At 37.1% G+C, this 19,813-nt stretch overlaps 1 protein-coding gene across 1 annotated transcript in view; it reads right to left on the bottom strand.

The window, feature by feature from the left end:
* The window catches only part of EIF3H (eukaryotic translation initiation factor 3 subunit H), a 98,838-nt gene extending 79,855 nt beyond the window's left edge, over positions 1-18,983 (bottom strand). Inside the window, exon 1 of the mRNA XM_030303927.1 lies at positions 18,813-18,983. Coding sequence (XP_030159787.1) covers positions 18,813-18,944 — 132 coding nt within the window. The 5' untranslated portion in view covers positions 18,945-18,983. The remainder of the gene's footprint in view (positions 1-18,812) is intronic.
* Positions 18,984-19,813: the final 830 nt, after the last annotated feature.

Genomic DNA, 19,813 nt, shown 5'->3' with positions numbered 1-19,813 from the left:
TCACTTCTATCAAACACTCCAGTCAGTGTCTTACATGCAATGACTCAATCCCTAAAAGTACTCTATGAAGTCAGTAATATTTCTTCATTTATTTGACAGATGAGGAAACAGATATTCTGACACAAAATTATTAAATCAGGGAGGGGAGATAGGATTTCGAATTTCAAGGTACTTTTAATTACTTCATAATAAGTGAGTAACTTTGTAGTAACGAGGCTGAAACAGACAGAATGCAGGGGCAACAGCTCTTGAGGAAGCCCCTGTAACTAGGTTGCAGAAGCAGAGTTTTGTGCAAGAAGTAGAAAAGTTCAGTGTAAGGTTACAGGGTCAGGCAGCAAAAAGACTCTAAGAGAATGGTGTTAGAGGTCAAATGTTTTGTGCCCTGATCACTAGAAGTAGCATCAACAGGAAACCGCCATTAGTTGCTAGAATGCAATACAGCTTCTAATCTTTAGCAGCACTATTCTCACAAGCCACAAGATGGGAATGTTCTACCACAAAAGTCCTGTTTCAGTCAAGCTCATCCCCCTTTCACTTCCTTGCACTCCAATCAAACCATATGCCTCTGTCTCTAAAACAGTGCTGGTATATTTTTAATTAACCCTGTTTGTCATGCTTCCTCTTACTTTTAAAAACAGATACATGAAAGCTTAATATTCTCCAAAACAAAAACATACTCCTATATTTTGTTTAGTAAGTGTTCACAAATGACCCCACATACTCAAGAGCTCTATTATCACTTGTTCTTAGCTTACCAAAATGGCCCGTGAGGTTTTTTTTTTTTTTTTTTTAAATAAATGAAGAGAAGTCTTCACCCTGGCTACATGTTAGAGCCGTCAGTATTAAACACAGAACAAAACAAAACAAAAACAAAAACAAAAACAAAAACCACCACAGACACAAAAAGCTGATGCCTGAATCCAACCTCTGAGTTAACTGATCTGGGCTGAGATTCATATATTGATTTGTGGGGATTTTGTTTCTTTATGGTTTTGTTTTAGATTCTCCAGGTGATTCTAACATCCTACTTCATTCTAACTTTTAATGTGGAAGTATGGGCCAGGCTTCCTCTTTTTAGTTCCTCAGATGACTGAAATGCACACAACTGGTTAAAACAAAGTTTCCTTTCCTGTTTTAAGACTCCCTGTGTTGATAAACAGTGAGAATACTAAGAAACACAGACCCAAAAGTAAACATTTTATTTATAAAAGCAGAAATATAAATATAAAATATAAATATATTTTATAAATACATATATATTTATACATATAAATCATAAATTATATAAATTATAAATACAAATATAAAAAGGAGAAATATCCTCCCAATAAGAGGAACTCAAGCCCTACTTGGAAGAATCTCTACAGCACAGAGATGGGAAGGAAGGAAGGTAATGCCAACAATCCATGCGAGAAGTATCAAGTGTTCTCTAAGACCTATGCCCCATACTTAAAACTGCATATGAACTGGGACGCCTGGGTGGCTCAGTTGGTTAAGAGTCTGACTCTAGGTTTCAGCTCAGGTCATGATCTGGAGGTTTGTGGGTTTGGGCCCCACACAGGGCTCTGTCGCCTGCAGTGGAGCCTGCTTGGGATTCTCTCTCCCTCTCTCTCTGCCCCTCCCTCACTCATACCGTCTCCATCTCTCTCAAAATAAATAAACTAACTTAAAAAAAAAAAAAAACGAAAAACAAAAACCCTGCTTATGGGCTATTGTTGACCAGGTTTGTTTATCCTATAAATTCATGGGTAAATAAAAATTTTCCTACAAATTAAGCCTAAAGGATGGAAACATATTGGCCAGTAGAATTACCAAATTCTTCTACACCCCCAAACTTTGCCATACTCTGGGTCTAAGTGTTTAATAACCTACTTGATTTGCCCTGCGAAGTAAGTACTGGTCTCTGAATATGACAACTCTCCCTAGAATGGGTCTCCCAGCTTTCTGAGGTTTGCACATTCTCAAGCTGGGTGGATCTTAGAAAGGAATCTCAACTTGCAAGATAGTAAACAGATGTCTCGTCTGCTGAAATTACCCTAGAGGAAACATTTTTTCTACTACTGTTTATTATTCAGTGAAGATAATTTGAAAGAGCAAAGTAAACTACTTCATCATCTCTAATGAACACAATACTAATTTTTAAAGTGTCTAGCTTTGTAAAAAAATAAAAACCTAACTCTGCCCAAAATGTTATACACAACAAAGTATTCTCAATATTATAGGATAAAATATGAACAATCTAAAATATGCAAATAAATTAATTATACCAGAAGTCCACAAACCTAAAATCTGAGTAGTAAGTATGATGGATAAAATCTTCCATCCTCCCTGAAAAGAAACATTTAGCACAATCTCTAAGACCCATCAAAATCTTACCAAACTCAATTCCATACCAGGGAACAATTTAAATCTGACCAAAATAAAGATTATGCTGTCTGATGAATTAGAGTAATTTTCTATCAAATATGATATCTGCAAAGACCAGTTACTACAGACAGATTTGGAAGCTGTGCACAGAATCACCAGAATTGTTATTTTGGGCTTCTTTCATTCACTCATTTATCCATTCACCTAGGTATGTGCTGAATGACTTCTACAGGCCAGTTACCTCTGACAGGCCAACTGGGAAAATGAAACTAAAATCAAACACATAAAAAAGTATTTACTTTGATAGGGTTTATATTTTGGAATAGCAAATCTCAAAAGTTTTTAATCCTAAAGTTCCTTTTAACACTCTTAGAAATTACTGAGGACCCGAAAGAATTTTTACGTTGATATTTACATATTAGAAATTCAAAATGAAAAATGTTCAAAATAATTTATTCACTTAAAAACAATAACAGGGGCGCCTGGGTGGCTCAGTCAGTTGAGCGACCAACTTCGGCTCAAGTCATGATCTCACAGCTCATGAGTTCCGAGCCCCACATCAGGCTGTGCTGACAGCTCAGAGCCTGTAGCCTGCTCCAGATTCTGTGTCTCCCTCTCTCTCTGCCCCTTCCCCACTCATGCTCTGTCTCTGTCTCAGAAATAAATAAACATTAAAAAATTTTTAGGAAATAATAATAAATAAAAACAACAATAACAAATGTATCACATGCTATCACAAAATACATTTGTTAGAAAAATAACTTTTCCAAAATAAAAGCAATCGGGATATAAAAAATGACAGTTTCACATTTCTGTGTAACATTCACATTTTCAAAAAGAAATTTTAATCAGGATAGAAGAACAACATTGTTTCACATTTCTTGTGAATCCTATTAATGTCTAGTTTAATAAAAGACAACAAGATTCTCATATCTGCTTCTGCATTCAATCTTTAATATCACACATCATGTAGCATCCAGAAACTTCCATTAAACACTCATTCAAGAGTGAGAGTAAAAATGACAAATAATGTTTAAATATTACTATGAAAATAGTTTAGACTTCAGAGGCCCTCTATATAAAAGTGTAGGGGCTTCCCCCACTTTAAGAACCAGAACAACCATTAAGGTGAATGTGATTACAGATTGTGAATTGCACTCTGAAGAAAATAAAAAGGAGAGTAAAAGGTAGGTAACCTTAAAGAGCATGGTCCAGGACAGGCCTCTCTGAGATGACACCTGAGCAGAGAAAACTGAAGAACAAGCAAGTGAGAGCTTGGGTGAAGCCAATATTTGCGAGCTATGGATTTTAAATAATAGTTTAAACAGAAATGCTAATATTTACTTTTCATGAAGCACACAAGTCATACTTCAGCAGAACAAAAAGGCCTAGAGATGGATGAACACTAGCACTGTAGTAGTACGCTTGCGTGTTTTTACCAAAAGCACTGGCATATAAATAATAAACCCAAACAGCTATGTCTTAAGATACCATTACATAATTCAAGATGAGCAATTTCAATTAATTTTTGTTAATTACAAAACAATATATTAACAAAATCCTTTCAAGAAATATTACCAAGACTTTAATCAGCAATATTTCTAATACCAGTGTCACAGGTGATCTTTACCTGGTAAAATTATGTCTATGAAGCTACCACACAAAATTCCTCTGTCAAAGGTAGCAACTCTAAGAAAGTTCAGGGTCAAAAAGTAAACTACTTAAGAACTATATCTGGAACTGTTAGGCCTTGCAATATGCCAATTTGAAGAACCTGAATATGCCAATTTGAGTACATGAAAGATATGTAGAAATGTTAAATATGCTATATTTCTAAAAAAGTTTAAATAACCAACCAAGTGAGACAAAGAAATCAACAACCAGAGCATTAACCTGTGAGTTAACACAGGAGTGCCCAAAGGTGCGTCAGACCTAGGTCTAATACCCAAGAGCTAGGAGCTGAATTGCAATCCAATCTCTGTCCTGGATCGTAAGACGGTGTCCTGAACTTCCAAGTCAGGAAAGTGGAAACCAAGACCTTTCCAAACAGTTACAGCTCCATGAAAAAGTACTGGTGGAAAGGTAGAAAACAGTAACTACAGTTATCTTATAGTTAAATATAAACTTACTACTTGCTACATGACCCAAATTCCTATTCCTAGGAATTCAAGAGAAATGAAAACACATCCACACAAAGATATGTCCACAACTGTTCATAACAGCATTACTCATAACAGCTAAAAACTGAAAGCAACCCAAAAGCCCACCAAACTTAGATAAACAAATTCCAATATATCCATTCTATGTACTACTACTCAGCAAAACAAAAGAGCAAAAGATCAGTACAATAGAGGAATCTCAGAAACATTATATGAAATGAAAGAAGTCAAACAAAATGCTATGTACTGTAAGATTCATTTTTATGGAATTCTGGAAAAGGCAAAACAAAACCCCTAGGTAGTTAATCGCCTGAGGCCAAGGTGAAGGGAAGGATACTGACTGCTGAAGGGCACACTCTTTAGGGTGAAGCAACTATTTTACACCTTGATGTGGTGGGGACTATGTAGTTGTTTACAGCTACAAAAGTTCATCACACTATACACCTAAAATAAGTGGATTTTATTCTGCATAAATAATACCTTAACTTTAGAAACCTGTACACATTTGTAAAAGTCTGATGAAGAAACAATTCATATGACCAACTACTCTAATTTTTTCTCAATTTAGAGTTCAAAGATCCCCTGAAATGCTTATAAGGAGCTAGGTTAAAAACCACTGCTATATCCCTGCATTATGTATAAGATAAGTTTTATATAACTATATATAAACTCAAGTTTATAATAACTCATGTTTACAATAAGCCCAGGCAATCAAGAATTAAACTGTACTGTTTTAGAAGCCAAAAAAGTATAATATTTAAAATTTTCCCACTATTTTAAAATATTTTGAAATTTAATGAGATTAATTAGGTATTTAAGAGATATTTTCTACATATTTAAGGCATTTTCCTGGAAGGAAGGTCTGTGGCATTCATCATACTCCCAAAGATGCCCATGACACACAAAGAGTTAGAGTTTTCAAAATTAATTAAAAAGGTATTATATACATGCAGTTATGCTTTTATGTTTGCATCAACAAGAATGGTGTGGAGGGACGTATCTTTTCTCATGAATTTCTGTTACTGCTTACTTACTTATAATAAGCATGCATTTGTTTTCAATTCAAAAAACATCAAATAAAGAAAAAGTTAACTGAAAAGACTTTAAAACCCAGCAATCACTGCAATTTACTACATGAAGTCTCACCAAAGAAACCTAATTTCTTTTTGACAGTACTACTGAGTTGACACAATATGGACACATCTTGATTTAAGTATATTTTTTTAGGTATGTTAAAAAGGGAGGGGGTTGGGCTGAATAAGTGGCTTTGAAAGGAGAAGATGAAAAAATACACACTATAAAGCCTGAGCACCTGCTGACGTTAAATTCTAATCTCTTGCTGATATGGTTACACTTCAACTCTATTCACAGATGCCATTGCACTCACATACACAAATGACTGGACAATATGCATATACACACACCATCAAGGTGAAAGAAGTAACTTCTGGATATACAGACTGGTTTTCAACAAGCAGATCTGTTTAAGAGAAGTCTAATGTAAACCGATTACAAATCAGCAAACTATCAATTCAAACTTTGAGCAAATAGCAATAAAGCTTCACCAAGAAAAGCAGCATGTTTCCCACTGTCCCTGGAGTAGACATCAAAAGGATCTGTTTAAAGTTCAGTTAGAATTAGGGACATAAGGAGTTTTAAATTGTTAGAACTATACCATCATGTTTAACCTTCCTTTATAAAGTTAAGTTCATAAGGAATGTTCACAGGCTGCAAACTCTATTATGTGTACCTAGAATAAGAAAACACTAAATCCACTAGTTCATCTTTTTAAACAGCTAGTGGTATTTAATAATCACAGTAGTATTTTAGCTACAGTACTATTAAATAAATTAGACTCTGGTTATAGGAAGATGCTATTAGCTAAATAAAATAGGTATGCAAATCGTTTGTACAGGGCTTCTCAGGCAATCGGTGGTGAAGAACTCATTTTCCTCCAGTCCCTCACAGACCAATACTGTAGTAAAAAAATAAAACTTGTAAGGAAAGTGACATTTTAAAGAAAGACACAGAAAATACAAGCCCAAGGATCATACTCTGGCTATCACAGCAACTCTGGCTATCACAGTATCATGTTGCGATACAAGTTTCGAAACAATCCCAATCCTGTGCTTATCTCACACAAACCACAAACAGTTCACAAACCATACCCTTACTTTAGGTAGCACTGGGTTTACAGAGGAGGTAACATTAGGCAGATAGACCATTTCCTCCTAACTCCAGAAGCTGGAAATTCAGACTTTATAACCAAACACTTCTTAATTTATGTCACTGATATGAAGTCTCTCAAAACATGACAGTATTCCAACAGATGGGAACTCCAAACTGTGTGGCTATCAAACCCATAGTTTCTCTACCACTCCATGCTGCTTCTATAGGAGAGAACAGGCATACCCCTTAGATGGCGTCAACCCACTATTCTCTCAGTTCTGATTCCACTCTGAACAATATATTTCTAACAGGGGTAAAAACAAATCTATTTCAGCAGCAGGAACCCACTTTCAATCGTAAGCTCTATAAGACAAAAGAAAGTAAATTATCCAGAGACTGTGCCCAGCTGAAGCCCCGACATTCACACTTGATTTGCTGTCTTCCATTTGTTGTAAAAAGTAACTCTACGACTAACCTTTATTTCTTTCAAAAACAAATGTTCAAGTGAGAGAGAAAACTTTAGTAAAAGCTTAAAAGTTAATTCTTATCAATGTATACACAAATGTGAACCTCTGGTCTGTACAAACAGAAAAATCATACAGCATAGTTGAGAGGCTGGGGCACTAGAACTCAAAGTTTGAGTGCCAGCTCTGTGGCCTTAGGCAAGTTAACTAGATAGGATCACCTACCTCCTGGGGAGATAAGTCAGTCAGTCAGTGCCCATCTCACAGCACTGCTGCAAAGATTAAAAAACAATACACCCAAAGTACCCAGCCCAGAGGCCTAGCAAATTCTTGGTAAAACTTTTGTTAGCTACTGCTTCAACTACTATAATAAACATTTCACCTAACCCATTCACTCATCCATCAACCTATCCAACAAATATTTAGTGACTAGAACATGCAAGGTATCTTCATGGCACTGACACTGGTTTCCCCAGACTGTTCAGTTTATTCCTGAGATCTTCTTTCAGTCTAGTAAGATGTAAATATAGCTCATTAAAAATCAACTACCTGACAACAAAGTTCCAATTCTGTTGACTTATCAGTCATCTTGATCTAGAGCTATCTGTATATACCACAAGGTTTCAAAAGAAGATTTTTTGAAATCTGCTTTAAAAAGGCGAAGGTAAGAGTAAATTGACTTCTTTGAAACAGCGGTGCATGTTGGGGCGCCTGGGTGGCTCAGCTGGTTGAGCATCCGACTTCGGATCAGGTCTTGTTCTCGCAGTGTGTGAGTTCGAGCCCCGCTTCGGGCTCTGTGCTGACAGCTCAGAGCCTGGAGCCTGCTTCAGATTCTGTGTCTCCCTCTCTCTCTGCCCCTTCTCTGCTCAAGCTCTGTCTCTCTCTGTCTCAAAAATAAATAAAAACATTTAAAAAAAATTTAAAAAAAAGAAACGGTGCATGCATGTGTTTATGTATGTACAGAGGTTCCCTTAAAAACATCATTATCCGTGGGGCACCTGGGTGGCTCAGTCAGTTAAGCAACAAACTTGGGCTCCGGCCATGACCTTACCACTTGTGGGTTCGAGCACCGCATGGGCTCTGTGCTGACAGCTCAGAGCCTGGAACTTGCTTTGGATTCAGTGTCTCACCCTCTCTGCCCCTCCCCCCATGCACAATTTCTCTCTCACTCTCAATAAATAATAAACATTAAAAAAAATTTTTAATTAAAAAAAAAATCACTATCCTGCTAAAAGTAAGGACTAGATCCCCTCCATAAGAGTTTCTTAGGTCTGAAATAGAAAGGCAAGGCCCAACTGCACCAGTTGCTGGCCATTTGGAGAAGAGGTCAGGCGTTCCTAGGCTGGCTTTATTCCAGTTTTGTAAATTCTGGGAGGTAAGGTCCACAGCCTGAATTTCTCACATCAATCACTGTCAAAGAACAGCTAGTACCATAGAAGAATTTTAGTCTCAAAGAAACTGTAATGCCACAGAATCTCCCCTTAGCATATTCTGTAAAGTCAATAACTAGACTTTCATTTAATTCTGGCTTCTTTCACTGACTGACCTGTGAACTTGGCAGTTTTCTTATTTGGTTAAGCCTAGATCATTTTTTTCTAACACTGAACAAAGAAGGTAGTTACTGCCAAAATGTAAATTCAAAAAGCAGAAAGCAGCATTAGTCTTAAATTTAACACATTTTATGGCTCAAGTGGGATAGGGGTTCCATTTCATAACTGGCTGAGTCAAATAATAAATAGGATTTAAATCACTGCTGTTCAGTTTTGATGTGAAAGAAATTTAAGTAACTTCAATAGCAAAAAAAAAAAAAAAATTTTTTTTTTTTGCTCCTGATATATATGGGATTAGTTGCAATGCTCCAAAACACTTAATCAATATCAGCTCTATAATATTTCAGTTGAAAGAGCATACTTCATTATTATTCTCTTGGATCTAATGTTCATCGATGGTCCACAGTTTTGAAGTTAAATCATCTAATAACTTGGGAAAAGGGGGAGAAGGGCAAAGCAGTCTCAAGAATTTTAGCAGAGTAACACTGCTCTCCTCACAAAAATTACTCATGAGAAAAGTACAATGATGTAATCAAACATACAAAAGTATAATCGCAATTAAATGTTAAATGATGAGGTTTTATTTTTAACATTAAGTTTATACTTTACCAACTCAATATACATAACCGATCTGCAAATTTTCCCACGTGTAGCTGGAAAGGAGTTTTTCCAAAGTAAAATGAGTGATAAAAAAGCTAAGCTGGAATAAATTTATGTCCTCTCACATACAAAACAAACCAAAAAATTTCAAAACTGTTCTCTACTTCCTAACACATTTACGTTTGTTATCCTGGGGAGCAGGAACCACAGTTTAATTAGAAGGCCTTTAAGTGATCTAGGGGCACCTGGATTACTGTTTATTTCTGCTTCCTTAACAGGTGGCAGTGCTGGCTAAAATAAGTTGAGAAGGAAACACTAAAAAGAGTAACTGTGACTGCCTCTGCGAAGAGGGTGGTTGAAGACAGGAATGAAAAGTGAGAGCTTCTTTTACTACATACTCTTTTTGTCTTTTAATTTGTATACCATATGCACCCAAATGGCTGTTTAATTAAATATGCTTAATATATTAAAAGGACTTCAGTTTTCCAGTATAAAAAATACACCACAGTGATACCAGGAGAAGGTGATTATTCACCTTCTTTCTCAAGAGGTCTCTCAGAACTGAAGATTATGCATTTCTGCACAAAATATAAAACAGGGGTTTTCTTCTATCCAAAAAGAAAAGATTTTGGTTTTAACTGTTTTAAAGGCTACTCTTAAACCAAATTTGAAAACAGTACTACAAGCCCTCATTTGGAGGCTAACAACAAAAGGTAAAGAAGATCTTAATAGTCAGGCTATCAACTTGGATTTTATTTTGTAATGGGGATTTTCCAAAGGGTTTTTGCATTACTATCCTTTACCTACTCAGCACCATTGTGTGTGATGGCCAAGTACAAAATAGATTCTGTAAGACCTGTCACATGAGAGTTTTGCAGTAATTCAGAAAGGAAAGTGAGAAATGAATAGTGCAGACAACACAGTTACAGACTCACTATGTAAGTGAGTGATCTTAAGAGAATCCGAGGGAAAGCCTACAGAGCAATCAAAGATGATACCAGAAGCCTGGGTGACTTGGGCAGATGGTGATGGCACTAACAGACAACAGGAAGTATTTTATTGACTTGAATCATAGTAACAAGTATGTTAGCATACTAACATGCACACTTAATTTGCACACTTAATTTTAAAAATAAAGACTAAAATCTTAAAACTCTTAACTTTCCATTAGTAACAGTGCCAAGAAGCAGCACTCCAATACTCTGTACATGGGAAAAGAAACTGTACTATACAACTATTCTGGAATAATTTGGCAACATGCTTTAAAATCATGCATAACCTTCAAGCCATTAACTTCAGCTCCAGGTATTTATTAAAGCACAGGAAAAACACTAGAAAAGTAAACCCCAAAATCCTAACAGTGCTACCTATACTCATATTATGAGCTTATAAACTGAGTAATTTTCTTTCTGGGTTTTCTTTGTGTGTAATTTCTCCAAACTTCCCTTACAACGAATATATACAGTTTTTGGTTAAAATAATCATAGTTTAGCACATTACTATTGTCCCATAGATAAACATTTTCTACTTACATCAAATGAAGCTAGTTGGGGACAAGGATAGAAGTATAGAAGGTACTGAGAAAAAAAATTTCTTATTTATCATCAGGACACAATGAATACCTGTGATGTTTAGGTACTATTTGGGGTAAAAAATAAAATTGTATGCCAAAATACAGTGGCTATTCAGACTCAAACAGTAAAAGTTTTATATTTTGACTAAGTTAACACTGAATTACCACTATTTTACTGAATCAATTTTTTCTCTTCTATTTTTGGGCTTGGTACCAACGTTAACAAAAATACAGGGTACTACACTCTGGCATAAGCCAGTCTCCATTTCAGCCCTTTCAGTTTTATTGAAACAAATACAGTTTGTCACCATGTAGATGGAGATGTACATTACACTGTACTTTTCCTATTAAATCTAATCTTTACGGGATATAACCATTTTACAGTATAACAGTCCTTTATGGGAACAACTAGGGCTATTTTCTCTTAAGTATATGTTCTTATATCTTGCCCAAGGAAATAATATCCAAGTACCATAATTTAAATGATATTTTACAAAAAACATTTATGAACTAATGTCCAAGAGAAAAACAAATACCACCAAGTTTTCATGTTAAGTGCTGAAGTCAGAAGCTTTCATCTTAAGAAACTAAGGTAGACTTGGTAAAGTACAGGTGAGAATATCTGACCACAAAATAAGAGTGGCAAAGACCCTCACCAAAGCCTAATGCTTGGTAGAGGCTTGTCTCCCCAGTATGAAGACTAGGACTGAGCTAAAAGCCCAGAAAAATGTTGCCGAGACTTAAAATACCTGGTGTTGCTCAGCAAAGCTCTTGAAATCTCGGATATTAAGCTGAAGATCAGAATTTATAATTATATAGGGGCTAGCTGGAGCAAAGGTGACAAGAAAACAAAAGATGAAAAACCAGTAAATATTGTGCACCCACAGCCTTTTAATGTCAAAACAGGCATTTGAAGAGTTAACATATGCCATCTCATCTGGGCCAGATATGCTACAACTGAAGTTAAAATCTTTTGTTATCTTCCATTACTTGGTAACACATGGAGTTTGGAATCCCACTGTAACTAATACCAACTATTTAAATCAATACCAACTACAAAAACTGTCACTAGCAATAATTAAACATCAATAGGAAATTATATATATTAAGCTGCTATTTATTACAGTAAGAAGGCCATGTGTTATCCTCATATTAAAGAAGAAATTAAGGCCCACAGATGCTCATTTATTAAATCAGTTATTAAATCAGGCGATCTCATGGATCACCTCCATGAGAAATACCATGTAAGCTGGGCTCCTTAAACTATCCCAAGGCAGCTACAAGAAACAACATTAATACAGCTTGTTATCACCAATGTATACGCCATAAGCTAAGAAATCATGGTCAGAAAGTTTTTTCAAAAAGAACATGGATTTCAATAAGCCCTGGGACCTGAAGGGAAAGGAACAAAAGTCCAGGATGTCTGCAAGATTATCTAAATCTTAAAAGCATCCTGAGAAGTCAGGCTTAGATCTGCCTACCCTAAGGAAAGTAAACTACCTTACTTAGGAATACCTACCAACACTCCTCTCAATTCTCTTTAACATTCCTCCTGTTTTCTTCAGTGTTGATTCCCCAACGTCTTAAGTCTGTGTGACTGGTTGGCTAAAGACTGCCTTTTTCCAAACAAGAATATTTACTAAGGTGACTTCTTTTAGCTACAAATTATCTCCTCAAATATGACAGATTATTGGGGCGCCTGAGTGGCTCAGCCGGTTAAGCGTTTGGACTTCCGCTCAGGTCATGATCTCACGGTTTGTTGGTTCGAGCCCCATGTCGGGCTCTGCGCTGACAGCTCAGAGCCTGGAGCCTGCTTTAGATTGTGTGTCTCCTTCTCTCTCTGCCCCTCCCCTGCTCATGCTCTGTCTCTCTTTATCTCAAAAGTAAACATTAAAAATGTATATATATATATATATATATATATATGACAGATTATTAAATCTAAAGATTCCAATATATTAGCTTTCTTGTGCATTTTAAAGTTTTAAGTCTGTAAGAGACCCAAGTTTTAGAAAATACACTTCCTGATGCTTGAGCAGGAACACTAGATTCATTATATTGTGAACACTGTATTTCTATTTCCCCTTATCCTGACATTCATCAAGTCACATAATCTATATGTATATGAGCTTCCTCATTTGTAAAACAGGGATAATAATGGTTCCCAAATCAGAGTTGTTACAGGGCTTCAATGCTGTAATATAAAGTACTTTAAAAAAAAATTTTTTTTCAACGTTTATTTATTTTTGGGACAGAGAGAGACAGAGCATGAACGGGGGAGGGGCAGAGAGAGAGGGAGACAACAGAGTCGGAAACAGGCTCCAGGCTCTGAGCCATCAGCCCAGAGCCCGACGCGGGGCTCGAACTCACGGACCGCGAGATCGTGACCTGGCTGAAGTTGGACGCTTAACCGACTGCGCCACCCAGGCGCCCCTAAAGTACTTTAAATAGTACCTGGCACATAAGAGCAAACATCTACTGAGTCCTTACAACGTATGAAGTAGTTGTACTAATGGAAAGCAAAATGCATCAAAGATGCCAATTTGTGATATGGGTCCAAGCTGTAGAATAAATTCACTGTATGCTCTTGAAAAGCCACTCAGTTTCTATGAGTGACTAAATCATATGTATAATCCAGCTAATCCTGGTTCTATCAGCTCCTGGAGTTCCTAAAATATAATAATGTATGTCAAATTTTTTATCTACTATAAAAAGCTATTGCTTTCTATTAGGAACACCTTACTTGCCAAAGCAAAAATACAACTAAGTGGTCAAAATGTCAGACTGCACACTTAATTTAATCTCATTCAGAGTGTGTGTTTGGTCTCACTTTAAAAATAATGCTGGGGCGCCTGGGTGGCTCAGTCAGTTAAGCGTCTAACTTCAGCTCAAGTCAGGATCTCACAGTTCGTGAGTTCGAGCCCCGCATCGGGCTCTGTGCTGACAGCTCAGAGCCTGGAGCCTGTTTCAGATTCTGTGTCTCCCTTTCTCTGCCTCTTTCGCGCTCATGCTCTGTTTCTCTCTGTCTCTCAAAAATGAATAAACGTTAAAAAAACAATTTTTTTTTAAATAATGCTAACAAGACTGCTTATCTGGTTTTCCATCATAGCAAATGAGAAGCTGGAAATAAAAAGGGTAAAAGCCATACAAGTTTAACAACAAAAACAAAACCAAAAAAAAAAAAAAAATGCAGCCAATTAGAAAGATAAATTACTCAAGGCACCTAAAATTCAAAAACAGGGGACATCACAGAAATAAACACATGTGAATACCCATAGGGATTCTGGAGGACTACTGTCCAGTATGGGGCAATAAATTATGTTTTTAATGATACTACTAAGTCATCAAAACATGGCTAAGTGATACAAGCCACATTCACTATTCTGACTAAAGAGTCAGAAATTTATGTAATACACTGCAAAAAGATTTATAATTAAAATGTCTAAAATGTAAACGTTTTGGTGCTTGAAAGACTTTCAAGTTATCTGGCTGAAATATATACATAAAAAGCAACTTATTTATTCTTTACTGAAGTCAGAAAACTGAAAGAAGAAGCCAAGAGCCACACAATTTTTGGGGGGTCAAACTATGTTTTACTTGAGCCATGGACTTTAGACAAGAGCTTCCATTTCATAGTTTAACAAACTGTTATCTAGTCTTTATAACTTCATGTAGTCTCCCACACACACACACACACAACATACAGACATACATGTCATAGCACAGTACAAGCCCTTTACAAATTTGAATTATTCATTTCAGTTCACATAGCACTTCCACCAACATTTTCTCATTAGATCTGAATCACCACCAGGTAAGTAAGGCAGACAACATCAACCCTTAAAGCTGTTGTGAGAATCAGACATAGTCTCACCAAACCTTCCTTCACAGGGTCTTGTAAATAGCAGGTGCTCAAAAAACATTAGAGATTTTTCTTATAGGTAAGACACTGATGCTTAAAAAGAGGAAGAAATATGGGCAAGTTTATAAAGTTCACTGGTCTCACTCCCGTGTTTCTCACCAACACACCATTAATCTCTACAAAGTATTTACTGACCCAGTTTCCTCATGATTCATTTTCAAGAAAATTTCTTATACCACAGAACTGTATTAATCCACTCACAATATCTGAGTGCTTTCTATGGGTCGGTCACTGTTCTAGACACTTGTAAATATTGCAGTGAATAAGCCTGACATTGGTCCTGCTCTCCAGAAGCTGGTATTTTAGTGTATTTTTTTAGTGTGAGAAGACAAACAAGCAACAAATAAATAAGAGACTTTCAACAGTAACAAGGGCCTAAAAGTCAAATAAAAGGGTCAATGAACTGATGTAGCCTCTTTAGAGTAGTCAGAAAGTACCTGTGAGGTAATATCTGAGCTGACAACTGAATGACAAAGGATACAGAACTCTTACTTTTTCATTTACTAGTAACATCCTCTACCTTACTTCCAATAAAAGAGAAATGAGGTAGCCAACAACTTTAAATAAGGTAACTTTTTGCATAAAACAGAAAAACAAAATTTGGAAGGAAGTAAATTTCAGTGGTAATCACTTTTACGCACCAGAACTATGAAAAGTACAAGTATTTTACAATTTTACCTTCAAATGATCATCTCAGTGAGAAAGGAAAAATAAACAATAAACTATCAATTAACAGTCTATGCTCACGTGCCAGGATGAGAGATACAAACTGTCATAAAAAGTTCAGATAAAGGAAGAGATCAATGTGAACCAGAACAATACTTTTCAAACATTAAGATTCTATACAGTAGATCAAGAAGGGGCCCTGAGATTCTGAAATACTGTATTTCTGCATTTCTAACAAGGTACCAGGTAAGCCCAATTCCACTGGTCTTGCTGGCCCATGGAAAGATTCAAACTGGTCTGGGGGAACAAGGTAGCTTTTACAGGAAAAGTTCAACAGGAACAATTAGTTTGATCTTTTCTAGGAACAATGAGATCACCTGACTGCAATAAAAATCCACTCTTCCATTCCCGGAGGATTCACTTAGCACCAACTCTGTGCAGGGTACAGTAAAAGTCAAATTGACAAGTCTAATGGAACGGATGATTAAAAGATTCTTGAGAGATATCATTTCACACAAGGAAGATAAGCCATCTATAACTGTCCATTATCAGTCAGATGAGGACAATTACATCACATTCATACAATGAGATGTTCTATAGTAATGGAAATGAATTACTGTCACTTAGTCTAGAATGGACTAATCTCAAAAACAATGTGAGATATACATATATATGACTCAGGACATGGGAGAACATGTACTATGATTTAATTCATATTTCATTCATTTTATTAATATACACAGGCAAAACTAAACAGATTATTTAGGAATACTCTATGGTGAAGCTATAAAGAAAACACAATCACTGAAACAAAGTTCACAATAGTGATTACAGGATGCAAAGAAGGGATGGGAGGAAAGGATGAAATAAGGGAATAGGCTTCAAGGATTTTCGTAATGTCCTATTTCTCACATTGAATGGCAGGTAACTGGATGTTTATTTTGTGATTATTTAAATTGTGTATTATAAGCACTATTTTTCACGTATGATATATTTTGATATTTTTTATAGTTCTTTGCTAATGCTATCAATGATTTTTCTGAAAACTGAATCAGGGAATTAGTAGTAATAGAGATTCTAACAACAGTGAGTTGAAGCAAAAATGGAAAAATACAACTATAGACAATTCTTTAACCATTGACTTCAAGAGGGAAAAAAGTGGGGACTAAGAATGGAGCCCAGACTGTTAAATGAAAAAGAGACAGAACTGAGCATTTTAATACAGGAGAGTCCTGACAACATTTACATGTTAAGGGGAAGGTAATATTAAAGATACAGAAGATTTGATGAAACAGGAGCAAAGGAAGGGAAGGAAGGGTTCAATACAAGAAGAAAAATTGGTCTTGTCCATTAACAAAATGCCAAGAACAAATGTGATTAAACATGAGGTCAATCATAGTCCTGTGTGGCTGGAATGTACACTTACTAAGAGGCTTGGAAAATTAACCTGAACACAAAGCAAGGGCAACATCACTGAAAACATTTCAGGAAGGAAGCTAACAAGATCTAAACTTTCACATTAAGTGAATGTTTTAATGAAAGTACGAAAGATGGACTGAAGAGGACTAGGAGAACAACTCGAGATACCACTAAAATAATCTGTAAAAGGTATCAGAACATGAACTAGGAATAGTATAAGAATAAAATGAAATATTGTATTCATTCATTCATTCATCCTGTCTATGTTGGTTAAAAGGTTCTGTATTGAGAATATACCACATAAACACAGTCCCTAGCCTGCCCTCAGTAGCTTACATTTCTGTGGGGGAGACAAGAAAGCAAACAAGACAGTTACAGGCAGTGGAAAATGCTATGAAACAGAGTGGTGTGATGGAGGATGATGCGGAGGGAACATTTGACAGGGTTGGTAGGTAAGACCTTTCTTAAAAAGGGGCATTTAAGTCAACAACCTAAAGGAACAAAAGAAGCCACCAAGTAGGAAGAAATACTTGAAGTATTTCAGGAAGAGAAAACAATGAACTAAAATGTCACTGTGAATGCAGCCTAGAAAAAAGAATGAGGGGAGCTTGGAGAAAGACACAAGAATAGCAGGACCTTGAAGGATGTGGTAAGAAGTCTGTATTTTATTGCAGGTGAATGTGGTTGATGGCATATAGATGAGAAGCAAATGAATTTGATATATTTTGGAGATGGAACCAACAGGACGTGCTGAGACTGAATGCTGGCGGTTGGGGGGAGAACAAATATAGGTTAATGCCGAAGTTTTCCGATTTGTTCAAATGGGTAGATGGTAATCCCATTTACTAATATGGGAGAGACTGAGGTAAGACCAAGGAGGGGGAGAGGGTAAGGAACGGGAGATAGCAATAATCTTATTTTGGACAAGTTAAATTTGAGATGCCTATAAAATAGCCAAATAGCGATGTCAAGCAGGCAGTAAGGTATTCAAGCGTGGCATTCAAAAACCAAGTCTGGCAAAAATTATAAATCAGAATACAAGTAATATTTAAAGCCACAAGAAAGGAACTTAAGGAGTGTCTACTTCTGTAACTTTTTGTAACACAGGTAATAATTAAGCAACTACGATGAAATGGTAACTTACAATGTCCCAGAGACTGTTCTAGTTATTGACACATTTTTCGGCCAATTTTAATCCTCAAAACAACTAAAATGAGGAAAATAAGTATAAAGAGGTTAACTTGGCCAATATTATTCAGCTAATTTTGGAGGTAAGACTCAAACCCAAGCAGTCTGGCTCCAGCAGTGTGCTATTACCTACTTTGTTACACTATCTCAGGCATAGACCTGATAGAATGATGCCTCAACCCAAATCCTGAGGAACTCCAACATTCACAGATAAAGAAAGGAGACGCCAACACAAAAGATGTTCATTCCCACTGCATGGTTTCAGGTAAACGCTGAGCCACAAACTCAGAAGTGTCTACAAAGTAAATCTCCACTTAGCAAGTTACAGATGTCAGGTCCCAGCAGGGAAGCAATGGAGTTTACTTTATCTTCCAAAAGCCCTTCTGGACTTAGATCCAGAAGGATCTAGCCCTAGATCCTTCTGGACACCTCCTTCACCTATTTGTCTCCCCGAAGAGTCCTTCTCCAAATCCAAGCATCTCAAGACCTCAAAGATCTGTCACACTCACCCCTAGTTTCTATTCCCTACCTCAGACCTCAACTCCCCCGATGGATGGCAGAGAAAGCTGTCGCGCCTCCCAACAAAATGTAAAGACGAAAGAGAAAGGTCCAAGGGGAAAACCTTGTCCCACTCTCACCAGGCCCAGTGGCGAGGCTGCCAAGCAGCACGTCGGGCAGGACTGGACTAAGAACTGAGCTGCCCACGTGGGCCTGGGGAAACGGAACCCCACTCACCAAGCCATCTATCTGCACTTGTTTCACGGCCGAATCTCCGGACCCGCCTTTGCTTTTGCCTTTCCCCGCCGGGCCGGTGGTGGAGCTGGAAGAAGCGGCGGCGGAGCCGGTGCCTTCCTTGCGGGACGCCATCTTTCCAGACAGACAGGAAAAAAGAGAAACGTGAGTGACCGGAAGCGGAAGTACGAGCTTTACGTGACGTCATGCACAGTCCGGGGCTCGAGGGGCGGAGCTGAGAGGAAAAACTGGAGTGGGGCTCCGCCTCCCTTTTCCTTTTCCAGCCTCACCTCCTTCGCCGAAGTAATCCTGTGCGCATGTGCGCTATGTGTTTGAGGCTTTTTCTTTCTCTTTGAATGCTGTAAGACAGAAGTAGACTTTTTAGAATATTTTGCACCTTATGTTTAGTCAGTGTCCATTAGTCAAGTAAGTTGATCATAACAGCATTTTATTTCACATTTTATGTAGCGTCTCGCCTAATCATTTTTCTTTTTTTTTTTTTTTAATGTTTTTATTTATTTTTGAGACAGAGAGAGACAGAGCATGAGCAGGTGAGGGGCAGAGAGCGAGGGAGACACAGAATCTGAAACAGGCTCCAGGCTCTGAGCTGTCAGCACAAAGCCCGATGCGGGGCTGGAACTCACAGACCGCGAGATCATTACCTGAGCTGAAGTCGGACGCCTAACCGACTGAGCCACCCAGGCGCCCCTCACTTTTCATTTTTATTAATCCCCACTCCCGATCTTGAAAACTATGAAGAGCTGTACTAAGTCCCATCACGCGTGCTTGGAAGCTGAGACATGATTTGTCCAACGTCATTCTGTTAATTAGTGGCAAGCTGGTATTGCTATTTGTCTTATGTAATTTTAGATAGCAGTCTCTAACCACTTAGATTATGCAGAAATTAATTAAAACATGGGAACTTTGATCAGAATTATCAGAACTGATAGCCCTTTGCTGCTATGTAAATCATACAGGATTTACATGAGTAATGTACAAATAAG

This window comes from Lynx canadensis, chromosome F2 (genome assembly GCF_007474595.2).
Source record: "Lynx canadensis isolate LIC74 chromosome F2, mLynCan4.pri.v2, whole genome shotgun sequence".
In the NCBI taxonomy this organism is placed as follows: domain Eukaryota; kingdom Metazoa; phylum Chordata; class Mammalia; order Carnivora; family Felidae; genus Lynx; species Lynx canadensis.
The sequence above is the reverse complement of the archived record's forward strand: the minus strand, read 5'-3'. Positions and strand labels throughout refer to the sequence as shown.